This window comes from Pongo pygmaeus, chromosome 4 (genome assembly GCF_028885625.2).
Source record: "Pongo pygmaeus isolate AG05252 chromosome 4, NHGRI_mPonPyg2-v2.0_pri, whole genome shotgun sequence".
Lineage (NCBI taxonomy): Eukaryota > Metazoa > Chordata > Mammalia > Primates > Hominidae > Pongo > Pongo pygmaeus.
The window spans coordinates 7,865,415-7,889,583 of record NC_072377.2 but is presented as its reverse complement, the minus strand read 5'-3'; the positions used below and the strand labels follow the sequence as shown (position 1 = coordinate 7,889,583).

The window sequence follows — 24,169 nt, the reverse complement described above, 5'->3', positions numbered from 1 at the left end:
TCACATTGCGCCGCCGTGAGCCGTGCTCGCGCCCCGCCCCGCGCCGCGTTTCCTACGGAAGCCCACGATGCCCAGGCGCTTCCGCGACCACCCGGAGTGGTTGGCCGGCAGAGCGCGGTAGGTGTTGGTCCGGCTGGGCGTCAGACCTGGCCGGCTTTCTCCTCAGGCTGCGCCGCCAGGCCCGTGTCTCAGCGCAGGCCCCCGGGGCGCCGAGTTTGGGGGTGCTCGCCCCACGGATCCCTTTCATTCCTAGGAAGACGCGCCGCGGGGCCTCCCGTTTGTCTGTCCTGCACACACGTGTTGCCAAATCCCCCCGCGGCGTCTTTAGATCTGGACTGGCCGCCCCACCTTCTCCCTTCATTGATCTATGTTTTGCTTTTTCTTTTCCTACCTTGTTTCCATTGACAAAGTAGACCCTTTCCTTCAACACTAACCGTCTCCTGACACCGAGGGGAAACCAACAGCTTAGGGCCTTTCCAGCGCGTTTTTACCCTTGCCTTGCTCTAACCTCGCCTAATTTTGCCCACTTTACCTGTTCTTTGTTTGATTTCTATCCAATTGCAATTTCTTCCCTCAACCAACGTTTAAGGGCCACCATTAAGAGCTACAATGCCTGAGTTTGAACCCTAGCTCTGCCACTTAACCACCTGCATAAACTGGGCGAAGTAACTTTGTGCGCTTCAACTTCTTCCTCGTGTAAAATGATGGTAAAGGTACTGAATCTGTGTAAGTTAATAGAATACCTACAACAGTGTTTAGCAAGTAATAGCGATTGTTATTGTTCAATGTCAGCCACTCTTCTAACTCTAGGATACAGAGACTTTGCTCCTCTGCTGTTTATATGTTATCCATCCTTTTTTTTTTTTTTTTTTTTTTTTTCAGATACTCGATACTCGTTTGTAGTTTCATAAACATTGATGTTGGGTCAATCATGTTCTTAACGTATTTAACCATGTCTTTTTAAATTTTTTAATTTAGTTATCAAATTGAGAATCTGATGGTATGGCATTAATCACCTTGAGGAAGAACCTTTATCGTTTATCTGATTTTCGGATGCATAGAGCTCTGGCTGCTTTAAAAAATCAACCTCTAAATCATGTTCACAAGGTAGTCAAGGAGCGTCTGTGCCCTTGGTTGTGTTCACGACAACCTGAGCCTTTCAGGGTGAGATTCCATCATGCCCATTGTAAAAAGTTTCATTCGAAAAATGGAAATGACCTTCATCCACTCGGTGGGCCAGTGTTCTTTCAAGTATCTGACTGCGACAGGCTTGAACAAAATGTTAAAAATGAGGAGAGTCAGATGTTTTACAAGAGACTGAGCAACTTGACTTCATCAGAAGAAGTGCTAAGTTTTATAAGCACGATGGAAACCCTGCCTGACACTATGGCAGCAGGAGCTTTACAACGAATTTGTGAAGTGGAAAAAAAGGATGGTGACCAAGGGCTGCCAAAAGAAATACTGGAGAATAGCATCTTTCAAGCTTTATGCTTCCAGTTTGAAAAGGAGCCCTCACAGCTGTCAAACACTAGTTTGGTGACTGCTTTGCAAGCTCTGATTCTGTTGCATGTGGATCCTCAAAGTAGCCTGTTACTGAACCTGGTGGCAGAATGCCAAAATCGTCTCAAAAAAGGTGGCATGGAAGTTTGCAATCTTTGTATTCTTGGGGAAAGTCTGATTAGACTGCACAGTTCAGGTTGTGTGACACTAGAACTCATTATAAATCAACTGCAAGGTGAAAAATTGGAAACATTTACCCCAGAGGATATTGTGGCCCTTTATAGAATCTTGCAGGCATGTACTGAAAAAGTGGATGAACACCAAACATTTTTAAATAAGATAAACAACTTTTCCCTTTCAGTAGTTTCCAACCTGAGTCCTAAATTGATTAGCCAGATGCTCACTGCCCTGGTGGTTCTTGATCAAAGTCAAGCATTTCCTCTGATTACAAAATTGAGCAAATATGTCGTGAGGCATGTCCCACATTTCACTAACGAGGAGCTTAGGAGAGTCTTGGAGGCGTTCATATATTTTGGGCACCATGACACATTTTTTACAAAAGCCCTAGGGCATCGTGTAGCTGCGACGTGCCTCACGTTGGATCCTGAAGTTGTCTGCAGAGTCATGGAGTACTGCAGTAGAGAACTGATTCTTTCAAAACCCATCCTCAATGCAGTGGCAGAAACTTTTGTTTGCCAAACAGAAAAATTTTCACCTAGTCAGATTTCTGCATTAATGGAACCATTTGGGAAACTCAATTATTTGCCACCAAATGCCTCTGCTTTATTTAGAAAGCTGGAAAACGTGCTATTCACTCATTTCAATTATTTTCCACCCAAAACATTATTGAAACTTCTTCATTCATGTTCACTTAATGAATGCCATCCAGTCAACTTTATGGCAAAAATATTCAATCCTTTTTTCCTTCAACGGCTGCAAGGTGAGTTGGTTATAAATTCTGACAGTTGGAAAAAAGTAACCTTTGAACTGGCAGTGGTTTCAAGTCACATATAAAGGTAGTGTGTTGCCTTTAGTTTTTCTTCCACAGTGATCTGAAGATGAGACCTGAAGTTAACAGATGCTGGCATAAACACAAAGCATGCTAGGAAATCGTGTAGAGGGAGGAAAGCTGTCTCAGATAAACTGACTTTTGCCTTATCTGAGAAATTGCAGCATTCTTAGGAGATATGGTAATGGCAGTGGAAATAGCCACATTAACATGTTAGAACTTTTGATGAGTGAGCAACTGTATCTTTTGTTGTTGTTGTTGTTGAGAGGATGGTATTATTCATCTTAATTCAAGGCCACCCAAATAGGTCAAATTTCCGGAACTCCATAGTTAAAGGAAATTTCCACTAATTCTGTGAACATATTTTATCTCTTTTAATTGTATTCTGTAGCTAGGAGCTTGGGTTCTTGGAAGTCAATTTCATTGGTGGCAAGAGGAGGGCATAATTAATTCTAACAAGTTCATTTCATAGTGTCATTTAAAAATAGAATACTTCTGTCTGGAGTGTGTAAATTGATGTTGAATGTTCATGATGTTCTCTCATACCTACCTCAATTCAGACATAACTATGACTGGGATGCTTTCTGTTTCAGGTAAAAAATCTCATTTGGACAGATTGAGTCGGGCACAACTGACCCAACTTTTCTTAGCCTCAGTCCTGGAATGCCCTTTCTATGAGGTAAAAGCATGAACTATATGTGCCTTTATTTCCCCATGGGTGCAGTTTCCTTTTAAGTTCCTTTACTTCTGATCTGTCTCAATAACCTGAAAAAGCAGAATTTCATTTACTTGGAGTCAGTTGCCACCAGATAGGCTTTTCTTTGATAAATGGACCCCATTTTTGTGTTCTTGTTCTTGAAGGAACAATTTCCTGCTGTGTAAGATTTCTTAGGAGGTTTTATCAAGTGCTGCAGGCATGTGAGTTACAGTATTTCTCCATTCTCTCTGAAGGTTTTACAGGGTTTTAGTACTAAGTTTACTACTAGGTTTCCCATAGCTGTTTGTTACCAAAGTGTGAATGTCTGGACTGAACAAATACCTAAATTATTTGCAAGTACAGTACATTTTTAAGCCAAGCCAGAAATTTCACTTTTATCTAATAGAGTTTAGTTTATCTAGAGTTCGCTCTTCCCATAAAGACCTATAAAGATTTATCCTATTATCTATCCCATTCCGTATGTAGAATCAGAAATAGCGCACCAGACTATGACATTCTCTCTCTGCTTCTCTCTACTTGACTCTGAATCATAGTTTAGAGTATCTGATTTTTGAAATAAGGTAATAAGAATGGAAAAATACCCCTTTTTTAAAACAGCTTAGACAGTACTAAGTTATATAAAGATAAATAATAGTTAACCCCAATCTCTTACCACTTCTAAAGGAACAGTATTAAAAGCAGTTTCTACACCCAAATGTATACAGATACATAAACACTGTCTTTTTTTTTTCTCTTTTCAAGGAATGAGACTGACTAATCAAAGTACAGTTTGCTTTTATGCCCAGTATATCATAGCCATCCCTTGAGGCCAGTGCATACAGATCACATGCATTCTTTTTAGAAAGGCATGATATTTCATGGTGTTTATTCTACTATTGATGCACTTGGAGGTTTTTTGCAACTTTCGTCTCTATCAGGAATGCTATAATAAACATTCTTGCAAATCCTGTCATACTAGAGCCTTTTTGGTTTTTTTCATATATAAACTAGATTCCTAAAAATGTGATTACTGGATTAATTTTTGATGGATACTGGCAGATTTTTTTTCCCTAATAGTTACTGATGTCACATTTCCCCAGCAATGAATGAAGGTGGCCATGTCTCCTCCACTTCTATTGCAGTGTGTTAGTAGTCTCTTTAATTTGTGTTACTCAACTACATGAAAGAGGATATCATATCATATATTTAAGTTGCATTTTAATGAGCATTAATGAAGTTTAGCATATTTTCAAATATGTGTTGGCCATTTACATTTCTTTTGAATTGCCTTTCTACACCTTAATTTATTTCTGTTGGATGGTTTGTCTTTAAGGACTCATTGTAAAACAGATATTAACTATTATGAATGTTGTACATATTTTCCCCTGATTTGTACTCGTATTACTTTTTAATATTACTTATGATGTATTTTTAAATGTTCTGTAGTTGAATCTGTCTTTTATGACTTCCGAGTTTCCTGTCTCAAGAGCATGAATATTTTACATTTTTAAAAATATCTTTTAAATTTTATTTAGATCTTTGATCTAAAAGTAAAATTGAATTTTTATTTATGTATTCTAATTAACAAATAAAAATTGTATATACTTATTGTGTTCATGTTGTTTTGAAATATGTATACATTGTAGAATGGCTAAATCAAACCAATTAACATGTGTATTACCTCCATACCTATCATTTTATTTTGTGGTAAGAATATTTAAAATGTACTCTTGCCGGGCGCAGTGGCTCATGCTTGTAATTGCAGCACTTTTGGAGGCCAAGGCGGGTGGATCACCTGAGGTCAGGAGTTCGAGACCAGCCTTGCTAACATGGTGAAACCCTGTCTCTACTAAAAATACAAAAAATTAGCCGGGCATGATGTCATGCGCCTGTAGTCCCAGCTACTCTGGAGGCTGAGTTAGGAGAATCGCTTAACCCGGGAGGCAGAGGTTGCAGTGAGCCGAGGTCGCGTCATTGTACTCCAGCCTGGGCAACAAGAGTGAAACTCTGTCTCAAAAACAAAAAAAACAAAAAAAAATAAAAATAAAAATAAAAAAGTACTCTCGGCCATTTTCAAGCATGCAGTCATTCTTATTAACTATAGTCAACATGTTGTACACCTGGAATTTATTAGAGTCTGTAACGGATAACAGAAGTTTAATTTAGTTCTTTTCCAAATAAATAACCATTTTCTCCAGCATCGTTTATTATATTGCTATCCTTTTCTTCCTAAATTGGAATGTCATTTATATCACGTTTTCCATTACAGATTGAGTATCCCTTATCCAAAATGCTCAGGACCAGAAGTGTTTCAGCTTTCAGATTTTTTCATATTTTAAAATATTCTCATTATATTTACCAGTTCAGCATCCCTAATTCAAAAATTTGAAATCCAGAATGCTTCATGAGCATTTTCTTTAAGCAGCCTGTCTGTGCTTAAAAGGTTTCAGATTTTGGAGCATTTTGGATTTTGGATTTTCAGATTAGAGAAATTAAACCTGTGTTGAAAACTTTAGTTGTGTGTACTTAAGACCCTTGGGACAATTCTCAGTTCTAAAAATGTTTCTTGAACTGTTAGCATTATTATGTTTCTTCTCACTCCCTCCTCACTCCGTTTTACCTTCCTTCTTTACTTTTTTTTCTGTTTATGGTAACCAGTGACTACTGTAAAAACACATATAAAAGACATTTTGAACTATTAGACTTGCACTGTAACAAGAGAAGTTTGCATTGTCATTTTGAGAGAGATGCCTGTCCCAATTCCTGGAAAAGTATCATGCCTATAAAGTAATGTTATATCAAACTTTTCTACCTAGGTAACCTTCAATTTATTTTCTGTTGTTATATCTTATTTTTCTTTCTCACGTTTGCACTTATGATTTTTTAGGGTCCAAAACTCCTTTCTAAATATCAAGTGAAGTCATTTCTTACCCCATGCTTTTCCCTGGAGACCCCTGTGGATTCTCAGCTTTATAGATATGTGAAGATCGGGCTGACTAACCTTTTAGGAGCAAGATTATATTTTGCTCCAAAAGTGTTGACACCCTATTGTTATACAATAGGTAAGTAGTATAAGGAGTTTTGTTGTTTTAAACCTAAGCATCCTGTTCGATTTTGGAGATATATGGGACTTAGAAGCAATAGAAGTTCTCTGGAAATGCAAAATGGAATGGTCCCTTCCCTGAAGGCAAGTTGGGGTTAGCAGCAGAGCTGTTGAGTCAAGACTGTCTGGGTTTAAGTCTCAAATATTAGCCATGTAGTAGCAGAATGTCCTGGGCAGAGTATTTAACCTTTTTCTGCTTGCTTCTTCCTCTGTAAAATGATAGTAATATTGACCTCAAAGACTTATTTAAGGTCTAAATAAAATAGTACCTGGAACGTAGGAAATGTTCACTAATTGTTAGCTACTACTATAACCTAGGCTTGTACTGTCCAAATATAGTAGCCACTAGACCATGTGGCTATTTAAATTTAAATTATTGAAAGTTTAAGAAAATTCAATTCCTCAGTCACATTTCAAGTGCTTAGTAGCCACATGTGGCTCATGGCTGCCAAATTGGACAGCGCCATTATAAAGATTTCCACATCACAGAAACTTCTCCTGGACAGCACTGACTAGAGACTCCAAGTCTTCCGTCCTTACAGTTCTTCTAACTTGATAAGTAGAAGAAAGCCTTCTCATAAAGGACAGCAGTTCATAGGCTTCAGATGGTCACTTCTCTTCTCTTTACGAAAGGAACTGCAGTTTACCAGAGGGGAAGGACAGCGAAGGCTTCTGTGCTCGCAGACCAGGTGTCTGGGTGTGGCATGCTTTCTTTACTTACCATGGAGGCACTGCAAGTTGGAATGATGGAAGTTATGAGTTGCATAGATGTCTAATGGCTTAACTCAAGGGTTTTCTTCACAGTCTGGACTGAAGGATCTCTGCCACCTATTATAAGGGGAAAGAGAAACCATGCATGGTTCTTGTCATACCCCAGATAACTTCAGAACCCATTCTGTGGTTTAGCGTTGTTGAGCTTTCTTAATTTAAGGCTGACTTGATTGATCATAAAGCCAATTCAATTAAAATTCTCACCATTGTTTGGTTGTGGTCGTTACTTTGCAGCCTTCAGTCCAATTGATCAATGCAATGTGGAAGGAATCAAAGCAAAGCAAAGGAATGAATACAGGAAGATAGTGTTTGTGAGGGTATCACACGAGGAATTTTTCCTTTCTTCTCTCACCAGATGTTGAAATTAAATTAGATGAAGAAGGATTTGTATTGCCATCCACAGTTAATGAAGATATCCATAAAAGGTACAGGAAAATGTTGTGTTTTTCGCATTACAAGACTTGTTGAGGCTAATAAGCAGTGGTATCTTTTTCTCAAGAAGGTGAATAAAATAGATATGATTCTGGAATTTAAAATACTACATTTCAGAATACCATGTTGGGAAATTCCTTGTAATATTTTATAAACAATATTAATAAGATCAAATTCATGATTCATTTGAAAATAATATTGGCACATAGTAATAGCCAAATCCCAAATAAACTTTGGCAACTAAAATATGTAATAAATATTTTGGATTATTTTAAAAATTAAGTTTTTTTCTCCTTTTTTATTTTTCAGGATAGCACTATGTATTGATGGTCCAAAAAGGTTTTGCTCCAATAGCAAACACTTACTGGGAAAAGAAGCTATTAAACAAAGACACCTACAGTTACTTGGTTATCAAGTTGTTCAGGTACGGTTTCACCTATTTTTTTTGTTTCCCAAAAGCAAATCCTAATTCAAATTTTTTTTTCCCGGTTACTGTTAAAAAGTAATCTGAGGCACAGTAAAATTTTAAAGAATTTGATCAGACAGCAATTATTGAATTGGACAGCACAAAACCCGAAATGGCTTGGGAACACAAGAGGGAGGCTTTTATAGGAAGAACGCAAGTACACAAAGAATCTACTTGACTGGTTACAGTTACATATTGTTGCTGCCTTGTTTGAACTATTCTGTGGAAAGTTCCTAGTTATATAATTTTTAGTTTGTGAGATGCTTCTGATTGGTTGAGCTTAAGTTCTGTTTTTCTCTAGTAGAAGTTTTACAAGGAATAGCCCAAGTTAAATTTTGCTTAACATTTGCACTTTAAGCAAAGTTAAGGTTATTTTCAAGGCCCAACTGGCTTGGTCTGCTCAGGGATTTTTCAGGCACAGGCTCCATTTTAATTTGCTTTTACAATACTAACTGGTCTGCCAGCCCAGTGGACCACCGATCTTACGTCTAGTTTAAATCCCAACGTTGTTAATTCGGCTTAAATCTCTTGACTTATATTTTGAAATACAGAATTTTCAGAGCTTTGATTTTTCAAAAGTGGGGCATACCTATATTCGTTATAAGCTATGCTTAACCCTGCTTTTAGAATTACTCAATTGTTGGAATATATGTTCTGTTTTAATTTCTCCTTGATTTAATAAATAAAAATGGACAAGATAATCCATTAAAAGAAGGAGCTTCACCAACACTTAATATTTAAGACCTTTTAAGTATTTTCACTGTAGATAATGGAAGAAGGTCTTATGTGAGGGCTCAGCAGTGCGTGAGAATGAGAGCTGCCCTAATTCTCTAAGCTGTCAGTACTAGGCAGCACTATGGTTTCATATCTGCTGACTTTTTTCTCCATCTTGCACATCCCCAGCTGAATATTCCTAAAACTAATCATGCCAGTGTCTACTCAGAAGCCTTCATTGTTTCTTTACTGCTTACAGAATAAAGTAAAAACTTCTCTATATCTTAACATTCAAGACCCTCCATGGTTGGCCTGCAGCCGGGCTCCAGGCACGTGATTACTACCTGGCCCCTCTGCTCCCAGCTGAGCAGACTCTCTCCTTCGCTGCGCCTCCTGCTGTCTCTCTCTTCATTCCCTCTTTGTCCCTGCTGCATCCTCCAGCTCTCTGAATACCTACCTTCCAGCAGTTTGTCAGCATCCCCACCCTCATCTAATGAAATGCCCACTCCCTCTTAGCACTAGATCACCAACCTACAGCTTGTTTTTTATATTTATTGTTTTTTATATTTATATTGCCACCCAAGTTGTGAACTCCTGGAGAACAAGATATCATGTTTAATTTTTATTTGCATATTCTACATATTAATTCATCAAATATTTACCAAGCCCCTTCTCAGTGCCAGGCACTGTTCTAGACATTAGGGATACAGGATGGAGAAGCTGGTTGGGATATTTGCCTTCAGGAGCTTACATTCCGCTGTGGGGAAGCGTGTAAGAAACAAACAAGGTAACCAATAGCCAGAGGAACCTCAGATTTTGAAGGATCTTGACCAGTTTTACTTTTCTACCTTTACAGATCCCCTATCATGAGATTGGGATGCTAAAATCAAGACGTGAATTGGTGGAATATTTACAAAGAAAACTGTTTTCTCAAAACACTGTTCATTAGTCACAAGAATGAATACTGACTTCAGAACTCAAAAAAATGAAAGAACTTGCATTTTTATGGAACTCAGTATTAAAAGAAAAATATAATGTGAATTAGTCACTTTGCAGAATATGTTCTAGACTGGTGATCTGAAAGCATCTATAGTTTTCCTTATACTATGTATACATTTATTGTGGTAAAATTTAAAATTAATTTTAATTTAATGCTAGTGTCATAGATACTTTTTGTACATCAAACAATTGATCATGTGCAGTAAAGGAATTCAATGAATAAATGTTATTTTTAAGTATTTTGTCATAGTTATCTGCTAAATGAAAATATTTTGCTCTTTAGAGACCTTTTGTTTTCTAACAGATGTAAGGAGGAAATTTTATCTCTTTGTAGGCTGTGAGTGGAAGTGAGATTTACCGTAAGGAAAAGGAGCAATGAGAAATAGAGTACAGTGCTTTGGATATAAATATTATAGAATTATGCAGAAACAATCTTTTAGTTAATAAGATATATTAGTATGGAAACTTTTTTTTAATAAACATTTAGAGAAATGGAAAAGCAATTTAGGTAGGTTTTTTGGGGAGGTGTTTGATTAGAGGGGGGATCTTCTAAATTATAAATCAAGACTGAATTAAATTGTCATTAGTTCATTGCAGATCCTTCATTGCCTCATCACAGTCAGGTTACAGTTTCAAGGGAGAAGAGGAAAAGAGGGCCGACTGCAGTAGCAGAGTGTATTTTTTGAAGGAGGGAGGAGGGACACAATTGAACCTGTAACAGGTTGAGATGATAATTACATAAAGCACCTAGAAAAGTTCCTTGCACAGAGTAAGCACACCAGTGCAAGTTAGCTGATATTAGTCTGAACGTCTGCCCCATCATGGTTTTTACTTCACTTTAGCTTTTTGGGTCTATTTACTTATCTTTAGAACAGGAAATAGAAACTAGATGAGCTAAGATCACTTTTTGTCTCCAATTACAAAGAAAGAGAGAGGCAATGGAAGCAAATTGAGATTGAGCAGGAGATAAGCACGGTAGATTCTGATGTATCCGGGTACCCAGCTGACCTTGCCGCTCATTTGGGACCTGGCTTGGAAGGATTCTCACAGCTCTCTGAAATCTGGGTAATTAGCTGATTTACACTTTTTCACAGCTCTTAGATGACTTAAAACAGGCATTCCTGACACTGAGCCTAAGATCTGTTCCAGATCATATCAGGCCTCAGAAACCCGTTTCACACCTCCTTGCAGCTGATATCCAGTCCTGTGTCTTTTTCTGCCTTTTTAGTGAACTCAGGTTCCCTCCCTGGCCTCTGGTCCACCGTCACTGTGCTGTACACCTCTCCCTATGACTCAGCTAATTCTTGGTGCGAAACTCAACCCAGAAATGTGGTGTGAGGTTAAAAGCATACAGTTTAAGGAGCAGAAAGGGACTTAACCAATTAAAGAGCCACACGAAGAGGTAATGACGGTCTGTTACAAATGCTATGAAGAAAAATACAGCACAAGCATTCTTCACCTCTGCTGTTGATGTAAGTCCATCTCATCCATTGCAAGCATTTCCCTGTTTGCTCATCAGAATCAGATGCTCCTCCTTCTGCAGTTTTCACTTACAGCCTCTGCTGAGCCTGTCTCATTTGGCTGTCCCCTACCCTCTTCACGTACGTATTCAGCAGACACTCACAGTTCTGATCACGCTGGGCACACTCAATGCTCCAGCTCTAGGGCCAAATAGGAAAGAGCCCCTGCCCTTGAGGGGCTTGAAACAGGTGAGATTAGTGAGCAGGTGACGGGAGTGGTGAGGCCTCTGGCACCCTGACACACAGGCAAGCCTCTGGGAACACAGAGACCTCAAGCCCCCCCTGGGCAGTGAGAGAGAGCCTCAGAGTGATTTGTAAGCTGAGTTTTAGAAGGAAGAGAGCAGGGTCTAGGGGCGCAATTGTCAATGGCTGGAACACCCAGTGTAAAGCATACAGGGTTAGCCCAGGGAGGGAAGCTAGACCTGCCTCTGGCCCTGTTCAAATTTTAATCCTGAAGTACATGAAAATAATTTAGGCTAATAGATATAAGGTTGCTGGTGTCACTAACGAGCGAATTTGACAAGCTTTGTCGAATCATAAAGCTAAGTCCTTTTAAACTGAATTCTCATGCTGATGAATTCATTTGTATGTCTATACCTGTACAAACAAAAGTGATCTGAATGTGTCAGTTGCAATTACATATTCAATATGATGGCTCTTGCAATTATATATTTGATAATATTTTTAATAATTGCATAACCTTTCTACATTTGTTTTCAAAAGTAAAGCAAAGCAAGAAAAATGAGTGAAAAAAAATTGTTTTACTTACTAGCACAACCCTTGCAGCAACAGTGATAGTCTTTGGGCCTATCAATAGGGGGCACCAAAGTTCAGGACTTTGATTGGGCTGCAGCAGTTGAAACTAGAGATCTCTGGAGGGGAGAGTGGATCCTCTCTGAGTGTGTGTTGTGAGTGTGTGTTGTGAGTGTGTGTATAGATGGCAGGCAGGCAGGAGCTGTGGAAGAGTGTGGTGACAGTTCTGCCTGAACAACACAGGCAGTCTTCTTTACCTTTCCTTACCTTCCTCTATGTAAGGAATGTGTATCGCTTGGGTACATGTGGACACTTGCTAAATATTTGATAGAATTCTGGGAAAACAGAAGCAGTCAGTTCCTTCTAAAAATAAATAAATAAATAAAATTTTTTTTAAAAAAAAGTATACCTACCAGAAGATGATGGGCGCAAATCCAGAGAGGGGTCTTGGCTCAGTGAGGAACCAGGCAAATTATCCCCTTAGGGCTGAGATCTCCCAAACTGGGAATATACCCACCCCCATTTGGAGTCCAAATACTTAGTGTAGATAGTGAAATGAGACACATCTTGTAAGCTGTTTAGCCCAATTCCTGGAAAATAGTAAATACTCAGTGAACATCGGATGCGATTATTGTTATTGGTACACGTGTTCCTTCATTCTCAGTTAAACTTTATCGTACAGCTTGCGGTGAAGGTTCATGTAAGGCATGGTCTATAAGAAGGAACATAGCTAACTTGCTGGTCAGGACTTCTAGGGGTGCCACTGTGAGCCTTTGACAACTGCCTTTGTTAATTATCATCAAGGACATAGTGCTAAGAAACTTTGTTCTCTAAAGCCTTTGTTGTTTGAAATCAGATCAGTAAAATGGAACATCTAACTGTTGTCTATATGAGCTGAGCCACATGGGCCAATCTGACCAATGGAGAAGTAGCTTCAATATCCCCCTCAATTGCAGAGCTCTAGACATGGGAATTTTGCATGCAACGTTCCACATTTCTCTTCCCTTTGAGGGACCTGAATCGGCTTCTTAGGTCAGGGTTACTGTTAACTCTTTGGCACACTAACTTGCTGTGCTTGAGTCTCTGCAGCTCAGCTTCATTAAATTTTACCTGAATTCACCCCTCCCCAAATCCTACAACAGCCCTGTCTAGTCCTGTGTTTGACTCGATGTTTCTAGGCTCCTGTGGTGTGCAGTCTCCCTTGCTGCACGAGTCAGGAAACCTGCCTTTATGTTGATGTTCCCCCCACGTTGGGCTCCATCAAAAGAAATTTTGCCTTCATCCAGTACTTGTAATCCCATCCCAGAAAAAGCAAACATCTCCCTCCCAGTCCCACAGTCTCCGATACAGAGTGCTCAGAGTGTGTGGGTGGAGCTGATATTTCGGGTTCTAATGTTTACAAGAAACAATCTCTTTTAATAACCCTACTGTTTTTGCTTGTATTACAGGAAATTTTGAACACACATAAGAATTGAAAGAAAAGTATAAGAATTGAAAGAAAAGCTGGCTCAGTGGCTCATGTTGTATTCCCAGTGCTTTTGGGAGGCCACGGCAGGAGGATTACTTGAGGCCAGGAGCTATGATCATGCCACTGCTCTCCAGCCTGAGGGGCAGAGCAAAACCCCATCTCTAAAAAAAAGGTATAATAAGTTTGCAAGTTCCTCTATTCAGCATGAAAATTACCATAATTTTCCAATCATGTTTCATCTATTCTTTAACTTTTTCTTTTTTTTTTCCACTGGAATGTTTCTAGAGAAATCCAAGCTATCATATTATTTTATCCTAAATACTTCAGTATTCATCTATAACTGATAAGCATTTTTTTCTTATCTAACCATTCAGCCATTGTTACAAATAACAAAATTAGTTATTATTCCCTGTCATCATTTAATGTCTAGTCTATATTCTAAATTTCCTGTACTATCTCAAAAATATTTTTTAACTGTTGATGTTTTTGAATCAGGATCCAAAGTCCACATATGACTTTTAGAGATTGTACCACTGAAGTCTCTTATGTCTCTAACTGCCACTCTTTCTCACCTGGTTTTCATGTCATTGAGTTATTGGAGAAATTAGATCAATTGCCCTGCAGAATATCCCACACTGTTGATTTGGTGTTGTCTAACTTGTTTCTGTATCTATCTGCTGTATTTCCTATTAAACCAAAGGGCAGATCCAGAGACTTGCTTCAATTTGGCTTGAATGCCTTGGAAATGATGCCAGAATATAAAAGCAGGCAGAAAAACGTGAAAGACTAGACTGGCTTAGCCTCCCAGCCTACATCTTTCTCCCGTGCTGGATGCTTCCTGCCCTTGAACATCAAACTTCAAGTTCTTCAGCTCTGGGACTCAGACTGGCCTCTTTGCTCCTCAGCTTGCAGATGGCTGATTGTGGGACTGATATGTTTGGCTCTATGTCCCCACCCAAATCTCCATAATTCCCATGTGTTGTGGGAGAGACCCCGAGGGAGATAGCTTGAATCATGGAGGTGGTTTCCCCCATATTCTCGTGGTAGTGAATAGGTCTCATGAGATCTGATAGTTTTATCAGGGGTTTCCACTTTTGCATCTTCCTCACTTTTTCTTGCTGCCGCCATGTACGAAGTGCCTTTCACCTCCTGCCATGATTCTGAGGCCTCCCTAGCCATGTGGAACTCTAAGTCCAATTAAACTTCTTTTCATCCCAGTCTTGGGTATGTCTTTATCAGCGAGTGAAAACGAACTAATACAGGGAACTTGTGATCACGTGAGTTAATACTCCTTAATAAACTCCCATATAAAAAATATATATAATATATATCTTTACATAGATATATATAAATCCTATTAGTTCTGTCCCTTGAGGGAACCCTCACTAATACACTATGTTTAACCCAGCCCCAGTGTGTGTCCTTACTCTATTAATTTGCCTCCTTTGAGAGGAAGGTTTTCATGCTTCTTTCATCCTCCCCTTCTCCTGCACAGAACTTTTGAGTACAAGTACAGACATGAGGAGCCTAAATGTATGACTCTGTGACCTTATATTCCACTCATGTACCTGGGAATATATAATAAGATCATATAGGAAAATACTTTTTTAAAAAGAGTATTTTGAAAAAAAGGAACTAAAGCCTCTTAATAATCAAAATTGCCAAAGTCTGCCTTGCCCATGGTTTCATCTGTCTCTGGTAACCTGCCCTGCATCCTCAGGGCCTCACATCTCATTCCACCCTCATCTCTGGTGGACCATTCCGTGGGGCTATGACTCACCTCATGAAAGAAGCATCTCACCTCCAGTACATGCCCCTGTCTTTTGCTGTCAGCCCCAGGGCTCCTCGGACACCAAGGAGGCAAGACACTGCAGGGGAGACTGTGAGGCCCTGGGGCAGTGGTCGTACAAGTTCAGGAGTCAACAATTGAAGGAGTGAGCCTCCACCGAGCAGACAGGAGCAAGTGATGAAACACGCCTCCATGTTGATCCTCTGGGTCAATTCTTCAAGGCCTCTCCAGGCCCCTCAGAAACGTTCATGGCCATGCACCAGTTGCCCTCAGCAGTGACCTGGGTAGTGCATCCTTGGTGTCTCTCCTGCTTCTTACTCCTCTTGGTCCCTCTTTCCTGTTCCCTGGAATTACCTCCCAAATAAACTCAGGCCCTTGTCTCAGACTCAAATGTTTGAGTTCCTACTGTATGCCAGACTTGAGCCATCTGTATAAGTTTGTTCTCATGCTGCCATAAAGAAATACCTGAGACTGGGTAATTCATAAAGGAGAGAGTTTTAATTGACTCACAGTTCAGTATGGCTGGAGTGGCCTCAGGAAACTTACAATCATGGCAGAAAGCAAAGGGGAAGCAAGGCACCTTCTTCACAAGGTGGCAGGAAGGAGAAGCACCTAGCAAAAGGGGCCCCTTATAAAACCATCAGATCCTGTGAGAACTCATTATCACAAGAACAGCATGGGGGAAACGGCCCCCATAATTCAATTATCTCCACTTGGTCACTCCTTTGACATGTGGGGATTATGGGGATTACAATTCAAGATGAGATTAAGGTGGGGACACAAAGCCTAACCATATCTCCATCCAAGAAGAAAAAGATGTAGGTAGCCTTGCCTTCAAGAGCTCTTGGTCTAGGACATGACAAAATGTCACCTACTGAAATTGAAGTTAGCAGATTCACATCTGTATAACTGTGTCAACTTTACTTATTTCTTTTACTAAGAAATTATCTCAGTCTCAATTTTAGCTGAATTCCCAAGATAATTGGTTTCAAGTACCTTCACTTTCCAAAGTATGATACCGGGTCACCGATGCAAAGCTTACAAAATCTTGTGACCATTAGTTGACCTCTCTTGTGTCTTTGGAGACATTGAGAGAGGTCGAGAGAGGCAGTAGATTATAAGGGCTTAAAAAAAAAACATATTTGGCTGCTGCTTTAATGAGGCCAAAAAAGTATGAGTCATGCCTTTCATGACTTCAGCCCATGGGAGAAAAATAAGAGCCCCTTTTCCTTCACTTCACATGTAGGAGAGATGGTGCTCCATCTCCAAGCACCAGGGATATGTCACCCTCTCCAAGTGGCTCCAGTGAGGTTGCTAGGTCCCCTGGGGCTTAGAGACATGGTGGGCAGGTGTCTGACCCTTGACTCATGGCTGACTCATGTTCTGCCTGCCCATGGAGCAAAAAGATGTGTTAGTGGGACAAAGAAGGCACATGGGTTTCTCAGGAAGCTCATGGGGACCCATGAGAGAAACAGATGTCAATAAAAAAAGCGAGAAAAAGCGTGGTGGCACCGGGATGTCTTAAATCCTGCCCAGAAGGATCTCTAGGACTCTGGAGACCTCTACAAGTGGATCACCAGGTGCCTCAGAATGAGAGAGGCATCGTAAGCCACCAGCCTGCATCATAGAATGGCAGACAAGAGATTCCTACCTAGTTGCAGGGGTGGGGGAGAAGGCAAGGCACTGCTCCTTCCATGGTCTGTAAGATCTCTCCATCAGGCCCCCGCCTATCTGTTCACCTTCACTTCCTACCAGTTTCTGGCTTCATGAGGCCACACCACCCCACTTCCTGCTGCCATTCAAACACAAGATTGCCTCTGCCTCAGAGGACCAAGTCGGCTTGGAAGGGATTGCCAGACTCACAGAACTGGCTTCTCATTATTGCTATGCTTCATCTCAAACACCACCTCCTCAGCGAGGCTGGCCTTCCCAGGCACCCTGGCTAAAGCATTTCCCAAGCCTTGGTCATCATGGTTTTTTGTTTTGTTTTTTTTTTTAACTTTTCTTGGCTATGCACCCACCAATCACGGGTACACAGCTTAACACATTTTCAACAAACGAAACGCAGGTATTGACCCAGCATTCCGATCAAGGGCCAAGGTAACCACATTGGCAAAGGATTGCAAGAGCCCTGTCCACAGCAGCTGAGTTCTGCCAGATTCTGTAAATTCATGCAGCCTTACACCTGCACTGGCCAATACTGTAACTGCTAGCCACACGTGGCCACCGAGCGCTTCAAAGGCAGCTAGTGCCATTTGTTGAAATGATAACGTTTTGGACTTACTGAGTCAAATAAGAAACGACACACGTGGCCCTAATCATGGTTCTATTGGACAGCGCTGCCCTGGAGCCTCGGCAAGTCATTTGGCTTCTTCATGTCTTTCATCTGTCTTGTCCAGCCGACTGTAAGCTCCCTGTGGACAAGGCCTGCTCCGTTCAACGCTCGATCTCCAGCTCCTGACACACGACGCGCTAGGTGCTCAGTCACTAATGGTCTCGCGAAGGAGTGATCAGTGAGTGAAGCAGGGGCTGCTGCATGGGAAAGGTGAGCGGGCTGGAAATGGGTAGTCCCCGCGGCGTCTCCCAGCCGGGCTCCTCCCGAGGAGGAAGGAAGGAGAGACCCCACCCCGGGTGTAGTCGAGGGGCCAGGAGGGAGGAGGGGAGGGTCGCTCCACCCTGGAGCGGGAATGCGCCAGGGCAGGTGGCGGTTTCCAGGCAACGACCGAACACAGACGCGAACTGGACGCTGGGGCCGAGCAACCTGAAGCCGGCAGACTCCGACTGGGCCCCTGGGCGGGCGGGACGGACCGCGGCCAAGGAGGGGGCGCTGGACGGGGGAGGCATGGAGGACGACGAGGAGGAGACCACCGCGTCCACGCTGCGGGGCAAGCCCAGGCAGCCGCCCGTCTCGGCGCAGTCCGCCTTCAGCTACATCCCGCCGCGGCGCCTGGACCCCAAAGAGCACAGCTACTACTACCGCCCGGCGCGGGTGAGGACCGCAGACGCGGCGCGGAGACCGGAAGGCTGGGCGGCTGGGCATGGGCGGGCGGCCGCGAAGGAGCGGGGGAGAGGAGATCCCCAGCGGAAGGGTCTTGGGGCGGGGCTCTCCCTCGGAGAGAGGTCGTGAGGGCGGGGCTCATCTTAGGGGAAGAGGCCTGGGGACGGGGCTCAACTTAGGGGCGGGGCCTGGGGGTGGGGTTCACCTTAAGGGAGGAGGCCTGGGGGCGAGGCTCACCTTAGGGGAGGGGTTCTGGGGGCAGGGATGCGCCGCCGGGGACAGGAGAGGAGCTCACAGCAAGGAGGGGCCCTGGGAGGAGAGGGGCCGCACCGCTAGGGATCGAGGACAGACCTCACAGCTTAGAGGGGCCCTAGAGGAGGAGCGCACCTTCGGGCAGGGACCCTGGGGGCAGGGCCTCACTACCAGGGGTGGGCTCCGAGGGGCGGGGCTGGACGGCCTGTGGAGGGGGCCGGGTGGGAGCGTGCAGAGATGGAGGGGGCGCGGCAGGGTCAGCTGGGGAGACAGGGAGGGTGAGCTCCCGCCCGAGGCGCCTGGACCCCAAAGAGTACAGCTAAGGCGACTACCAGGGTCAGCTGAACCCCGCCCCGGGAACGAGGATGTGGGAGGAGCCGGGTGCGCGAATGGGTGTCTCAGCTGCGATCAGGGGCTGGAGGTCGCGGGAATTCTCAGATGGGACCCGGCGCTCTTCGGCGAAGGGAGCGGGAGCCACTAGGTGTCAGGATCCCTCAAAAGCACAGTGGCTCTGTCGGGACAGCAGGGCGCTCTTTCTGCCCGGGGTCTGGAGGGGGTCGCGGGAAGCCCGGGCGGCCCAGCGGGCTGGGCGCGGCTCCCTCTGGGGTCCGTCTGCGGCAGGCCCAGGGTAGCAAGGAAACAAGGCCTTGCCGCCGAGTCTACGCCCGGATGGTCCAGGGCGCGGGAAACCGTCTGCCCTCCTGCAAACCGAAGACCAGAAGGAATAGCTGGCGAGCCGCCTGCAGGGAGGGCTGGACTGAGAGTGGTCCCTCTGTTCTGTCCTGGCCACACCGGCCCGTGCATTTCCTGGGATAGGCTCTGCGAGACTGCAAAGGCCACTGGGCACCCTGCGTCTCCCACCAGCGGCCAAAGGCAGGAAAAGTAGCAAATTCAAAGCCAGTTGAGGGTCATCTACTCCTTTCTTCTCACCATTGTGCCTAAATGTCCCCAGTTTGTCTTGCTCAGGATGCAGAGGCAGGGGAGTCATTACTGAAAAGGAGCATTCATTGAGGACCCTCAGCCTGCAGGCGTAACTGGAACAGGCCTTTCTAATTCTAGCTGTCCTGGTGGCTTGAGTGGCTAGAGAGGATATAGATTAGCCAGGTGTCTAGGTGGAAGGAGTTCGTTTCCTCATGGTGTATAAGGTGTTCCCAGAAAATGCATCCTTCCTTTCCCCCACTCCCGCCCCCGCAATCCTAGACCCTAAATAAATTCCCCTTCTGATTGGGTTAGCACACACTGGCCTGCATGCCACACATAAAGTGTAAGCACTCTTGGACAGCCTCACCAACAGAAGCAATCGTGTTTCTGGTTTAGACAACTGCTGTCGGTTGAATTGTGTCCCCTTGAAATTTCTGTTTTGGAGTCTTAATCCGCAGTACCTTAGAATGTGAACTTATTTGGAGATAGAATTTTACAGAGATAATCAAATTAAAATGAGGTCATTAGGATGAGCCCTATTCCAGTATGACTGGTGTCTTTGAGAAAAGGGGAAATTTGGATATATAGAGACAGACATGCATGTATTAGTCCTTTCTCACACTGCTAATAAAGACATACCCAAGACTGGGTAATTTATAAAGGAAAGAGGTTTAACTGACTCACAGTTCAGCATGGCTGGGAAGGACTCAGGAAACTTAAAATCATGGCAGAAGGGGATGCAAATATGTCCTTCACGTGGCAGCATGAAGAGGAATGAGTGCACAGTGAAGAGGGAAGACCCTTATAAAACCATCAGGTCCTGTGAGAACTAACTCACTACCACCAGAACAGGATGGGAGGAACTGCCCCCATGATTCAATTATCTCCAGACGGTCCCTCCCAGGACATGTGGGAATTATGGGAACTACAATTCAAGATGAGATTTGGGTAGGGACACAGCCAAACCACATCAGGGAGGATGATGTAAAGGGACACAGGGAGAAGACAGCCGCCTACAAGCCTCAGGGAAAGGCCTGGAACAGGGCATTCCTTCACAGCCAACTGCTTGATTTCATACTTCTGGTTCCAGTACTGTGAGACAATGAATTCTGTTGGTTAAGCCACCTCATCCATGGTACTTAGTTTGTGCAGCCCCAGCTGGCAAATACGGCAGCCATAAACCTCAGCCTGTTCCCAGGAGGATCTCTGGTATCTGATAGCTCCTCTCTGCTTGGCTTTGAGCAATATACAAGGACGGGGGAAAAGGGACATTTGCAATCAGATCTGTCTCTGCAGCCCTGTTTGCCTGTTCTCCCAGGCTCGATTATCCTCTGAATATTAAGACAGGAGGGAAACACGAGGGAATGGTAAGTTCCCAATCTCATTGCCACCAGGGACTTCATTTTTTTCCTCCTGGGAGCAATATATTTTGAAAGAACTGTTACCTATACATAATCTCATTTATTAAATGAATTTTACATTTTAAGTATGCAATACTCATGTGACTGCCAATCAGTTTATGATTAATGCATAGCAGTAATGCACCGCATGAGATAAACAGCTGAAAAAGTAAGCAGCCTTGTTGTGTTAACTTGTTCTATGCTGTTTTGTTGAAAGGAAATAAAATTCATCTGGCTGTTGGACAGAATACAAACATTGGTAATAATGCCATTTGAGGGGTCCTGTAAATAAGATGGGGGCACCAGGAAAAAGAGCAGAATCTGCATCCCTTGTGGGCCAGCTACTGCCTAGGGAAAGGCGGTGAAATTGATCCTGGCAGGCATAGTTCATTCTTGCATTTACCAGTCTAATTAACGTCTCCACCTTCCTGGGACCAAATTAACCAAAGGGCAGAGAGATGCCCGAAGTGTGAAGTGACTGGGACTCCATCACTTGGAAGGAGGTCCGCTGGGAGTGGGCCAGAAATCTGTCCCTTTAATGCAGGGATCAGTAAACCGAGGCTCCTTGGCCAAATCTGGCCAGCTGCCTATTTTAATAAATAAAGTTTTCCTAGAACACAGTCTCATACCTATGTGTTTGCGTGTCTGTGGTTACCGCAGAGAGTTGTGTAGATTTGGCAGAGACCATGTGACCTGCAAAGCCCAAAACAGTTACTACCTGGCCCTTTACAGAAAAAGTTTCCCACCCGCTGCTGTAATGTATCACTACCTTCTGGAAGGTAGGTATGGAACTTAGAACAAATTAATGCAAAGTGGATTTTTGAAAAAACAATTTTTTTCCATGCAGTTTGGATAACTGAGGTCACAAACAAATTCAAGTCCTGAGGCCTTTAGTACCACGCAAAAGAAAATGATGCTACATAAATGTTAACATCTAAATTAAAACAGCCTTGAAAGCAACAAGAATAACAAAAGCATTTTGAAGCCCATTTGACAAATAGCTACCAATGGAAATAATCCACTCCTCAGGATGATATGAACTGGGATTTAATCAGCTGCAGGACCAAAGAAACTGATTCTCTGACCTGGAGACTATTTGGAATAAAGAGGGTAAATTCTGCATCACAGGTTTTCTAGAGAACTCAGTTACACCTAAATTTACTGTAAATAATTTCAGGCTCTATTTTAGGAGGCCGAGGAGGGTGGATCGCTTGAGATCAGGAGTTCAATCAAGACCAGCCCGGCCAACGTGGTGAAACCCCATCTCTACTTAAAATACAAAAATTAGCCAGGCATGGTGGCCCATGCCTCTAGTCCCAGCTACTCGGGAGGCTGAGGCAGGAGAATCACTTGAGCACAGGAGGTTGAAGTTGCAGTGAGCCGAGATTGCACCACTGCACTCCGCTCTGGGTGACAGAGTGAGACTCTGTCTCCCAAAGATAATAATAATAGTAAGAGGAAGAATAATTTCAGGCCCTAATCAAGCTGAGTCGTAAAAACAGTACAGAATTAGTCCTTAAGACAATGCTATGGTCTGAATATTTGTGTTCCCCCCAAATACATACATTGAAATCACAACCCCCAACATGACAGTATTAGGAGGCAGTCCTTTGGGAAGTGATGAGGACATGAAGGTGGAGCCCTCATGAATGGTATTATCACCCTTGTTAAAGAGACTCCAGAGAGCTCCCTCGCCCCTCCCAGCATGTGAGGACTCAATGAGAACATGCCATGTAGCAACCAGAAAAAGCTCCCTCACCAGACACCGAATCTGCCAGCACCTTGATCTTGGACTGCCCAACCTCAAGAACCTTGAGAAATGAACATCTGTTGTTTATAAATCACCCAGTGTATGGGTATTTTGTTATAGCAGCCTGATGGGACTACTCTATTTAGTTTATTTCTGTGTGGCACACAGTAGTGTGTGTACTGATTAGTTGGTAGCACAGGCTGAGTCATCCTGGGTAAAAATATTGGCTCCATGTTGACCAGCCATGTGGACCTGCCATATTAACACACACTGTTTCACTCTACCCACCTTTAAGGCAAATGGTGCCAACTTCATAGAGGTCTTATATGAATGACTTTAATTAATCAATGCAAAGTAGCACATAGTAAGCCCAATGTAAGTATAGCTATTATTATGATTTGCTTTTGTTAGTGATTATTTAGAGCTTCTTTTCACTAAGTGCTGGATCCCAGTGGCAAACCTCATATCCCTGACCCTCGTTTGCTGTCAGAAATTAACACAGGTGAAGGCAAAATGTGAGTGTCAATCTGTGGCTTCTAATCCTCTGAAGAAGCTCCCTTCAGGGAGCCCACAGAGTGGATTCACTGAAGGCTGCACACTTATTTAAAACCCCAGTAATGCCTCTGAATTGTAAGACAAATTTGTCATCTAAAGCTGCCAGCAAAAATGTGATCGGCTCCTGTACTGCTCCCTAGAGAGTTCTAGTAGTGTGGGCTTTGCCCATAAAATATGGTTCCTGCGGCAGCAAAGCAGATTCCGTTCAACGGTGTTTTTTCAATTACTTTTTTCTTCTTCTGCCTTGTGCAGCATTTCTGCCGCTGAAATGAAAAAGCAGTCAAAGGACAATGCCATTTTATGAAGGTTTTGATTAAATTCCTCAAAGTCTAAGAGCTGCATTTAAAGCAATTATAACTGGTTTTAGAATCCGCTTTCCCTCATGCTGAGGGGGCTTGTGGATAGCTCTGTCCCGAGTGAGGATTTGCTGTAAAGGCCCCACCTTAGGTTTGGTGGAATTAGCTGGCTTTTCTTCTCTGTGTATGTTGGGGACAGAAGCTGACTGTTTCTTTATGCATCAAGGACTCCACCTCCCTGAGCACTGAATTTCCGTTTGCCAAATGCAGCCAAGCACCTTATACAGATGCATGTTGATATGGTTTAGCAATAAGTCGCCACGCAAATCTCATCTCCAATTGTAACCACCACGTGTCGAGGCAGGGACCTGGTGGGAGGTGATTGGATCATGGGGGCAGTTTCCCCCTTGCTGTTCTCATGATAGTGAGTGAGTCCTCAGGAAATCTGATGGTTTAAAAGTGGCACTTCCCTCTTTGCTCTCTTTCTCTCTCTCCTGCCAGCACGTGAAGAAGGTCTTTGCTTCCCCTTTGCCTTCTGCCATGATTGTAAGTTTCCTGAGGCCTCCCCAGCCATACAGAACTGTGAGTCAATTAAACATCTTCTTCTTTATAAATTACCCAGTCTTAGGCAGTTCTTTATAGCAGTGCAAAAATGGACTAATACACATGCTAACTGTCCAGGGGCACAAAGGGGAATCTCCGAAGGGCCTGTCAGTATACAGACAGTGCTCAATATGAGCCTCCCTAGGTTCTCCCTCTATGGATCATGTCTGCTT

The 24,169-nt window shown here is 43.1% G+C and overlaps 2 protein-coding genes across 6 annotated transcripts in view; both read left to right on the top strand.

The window, feature by feature from the left end:
* Positions 1-45: 45 nt before the first annotated feature.
* FASTKD3 (FAST kinase domains 3) lies at positions 46-11,101 on the top strand. 4 transcript variants are annotated; one of them, XM_054487689.1, is made up of 7 exons: positions 46-117; positions 979-2,440; positions 3,103-3,188; positions 6,094-6,268; positions 7,436-7,505; positions 7,822-7,936; positions 9,549-9,930. In XM_054487689.1, the coding sequence occupies exons 2-7, from the start codon at positions 1,003-1,005 to the stop codon at positions 9,639-9,641; spliced, it is 1,977 nt and encodes a 658-aa protein (XP_054343664.1). In that variant the 5' UTR covers positions 46-117; positions 979-1,002; the 3' UTR covers positions 9,642-9,930. The 4 variants fall into 4 exon arrangements, with proteins under 4 accessions (XP_054343664.1, XP_054343665.1, XP_054343666.1 ...); XM_054487690.2 differs by having other exon boundaries at positions 70-726; XM_054487691.2 differs by lacking the exons at positions 46-117; positions 9,549-9,930 and adding an exon at positions 10,920-11,101 and having other exon boundaries at positions 124-2,440.
* Positions 11,044-24,169, top strand: part of CFAP90 (cilia and flagella associated protein 90) — a 26,570-nt gene continuing 13,444 nt past the window's right edge. The window contains exons 1-4 of one of the 2 annotated variants that reach the window (XM_054487693.2): positions 11,044-11,163; positions 13,413-13,604; positions 17,621-17,734; positions 17,937-18,210. In XM_054487693.2, the coding sequence (XP_054343668.1) occupies positions 17,712-17,734; positions 17,937-18,210 (297 nt within the window). In that variant the 5' untranslated portion in view covers positions 11,044-11,163; positions 13,413-13,604; positions 17,621-17,711. Of the gene's footprint in view, positions 11,164-13,412; positions 13,605-17,620; positions 18,211-24,169 lie in introns of both variants that reach the window. The other variant, XM_054487692.2, reaches the window with a different exon arrangement.

Coding starts and splice junctions, on each gene's coding strand:
- FASTKD3 (XM_054487689.1), top strand. CDS start 1,003: ATGGCATTAATCACCTTGAGGAAGAACCTTTATCGTTTATCTGATTTT. Junction 7,506..7,821: donor AATGAAGATATCCATAAAAG/GTACAGGAAAAT, acceptor TTTATTTTTCAG/GATAGCACTATGTATTGATG. Junction 7,937..9,548: donor TTGGTTATCAAGTTGTTCAG/GTACGGTTTCAC, acceptor CTACCTTTACAG/ATCCCCTATCATGAGATTGG.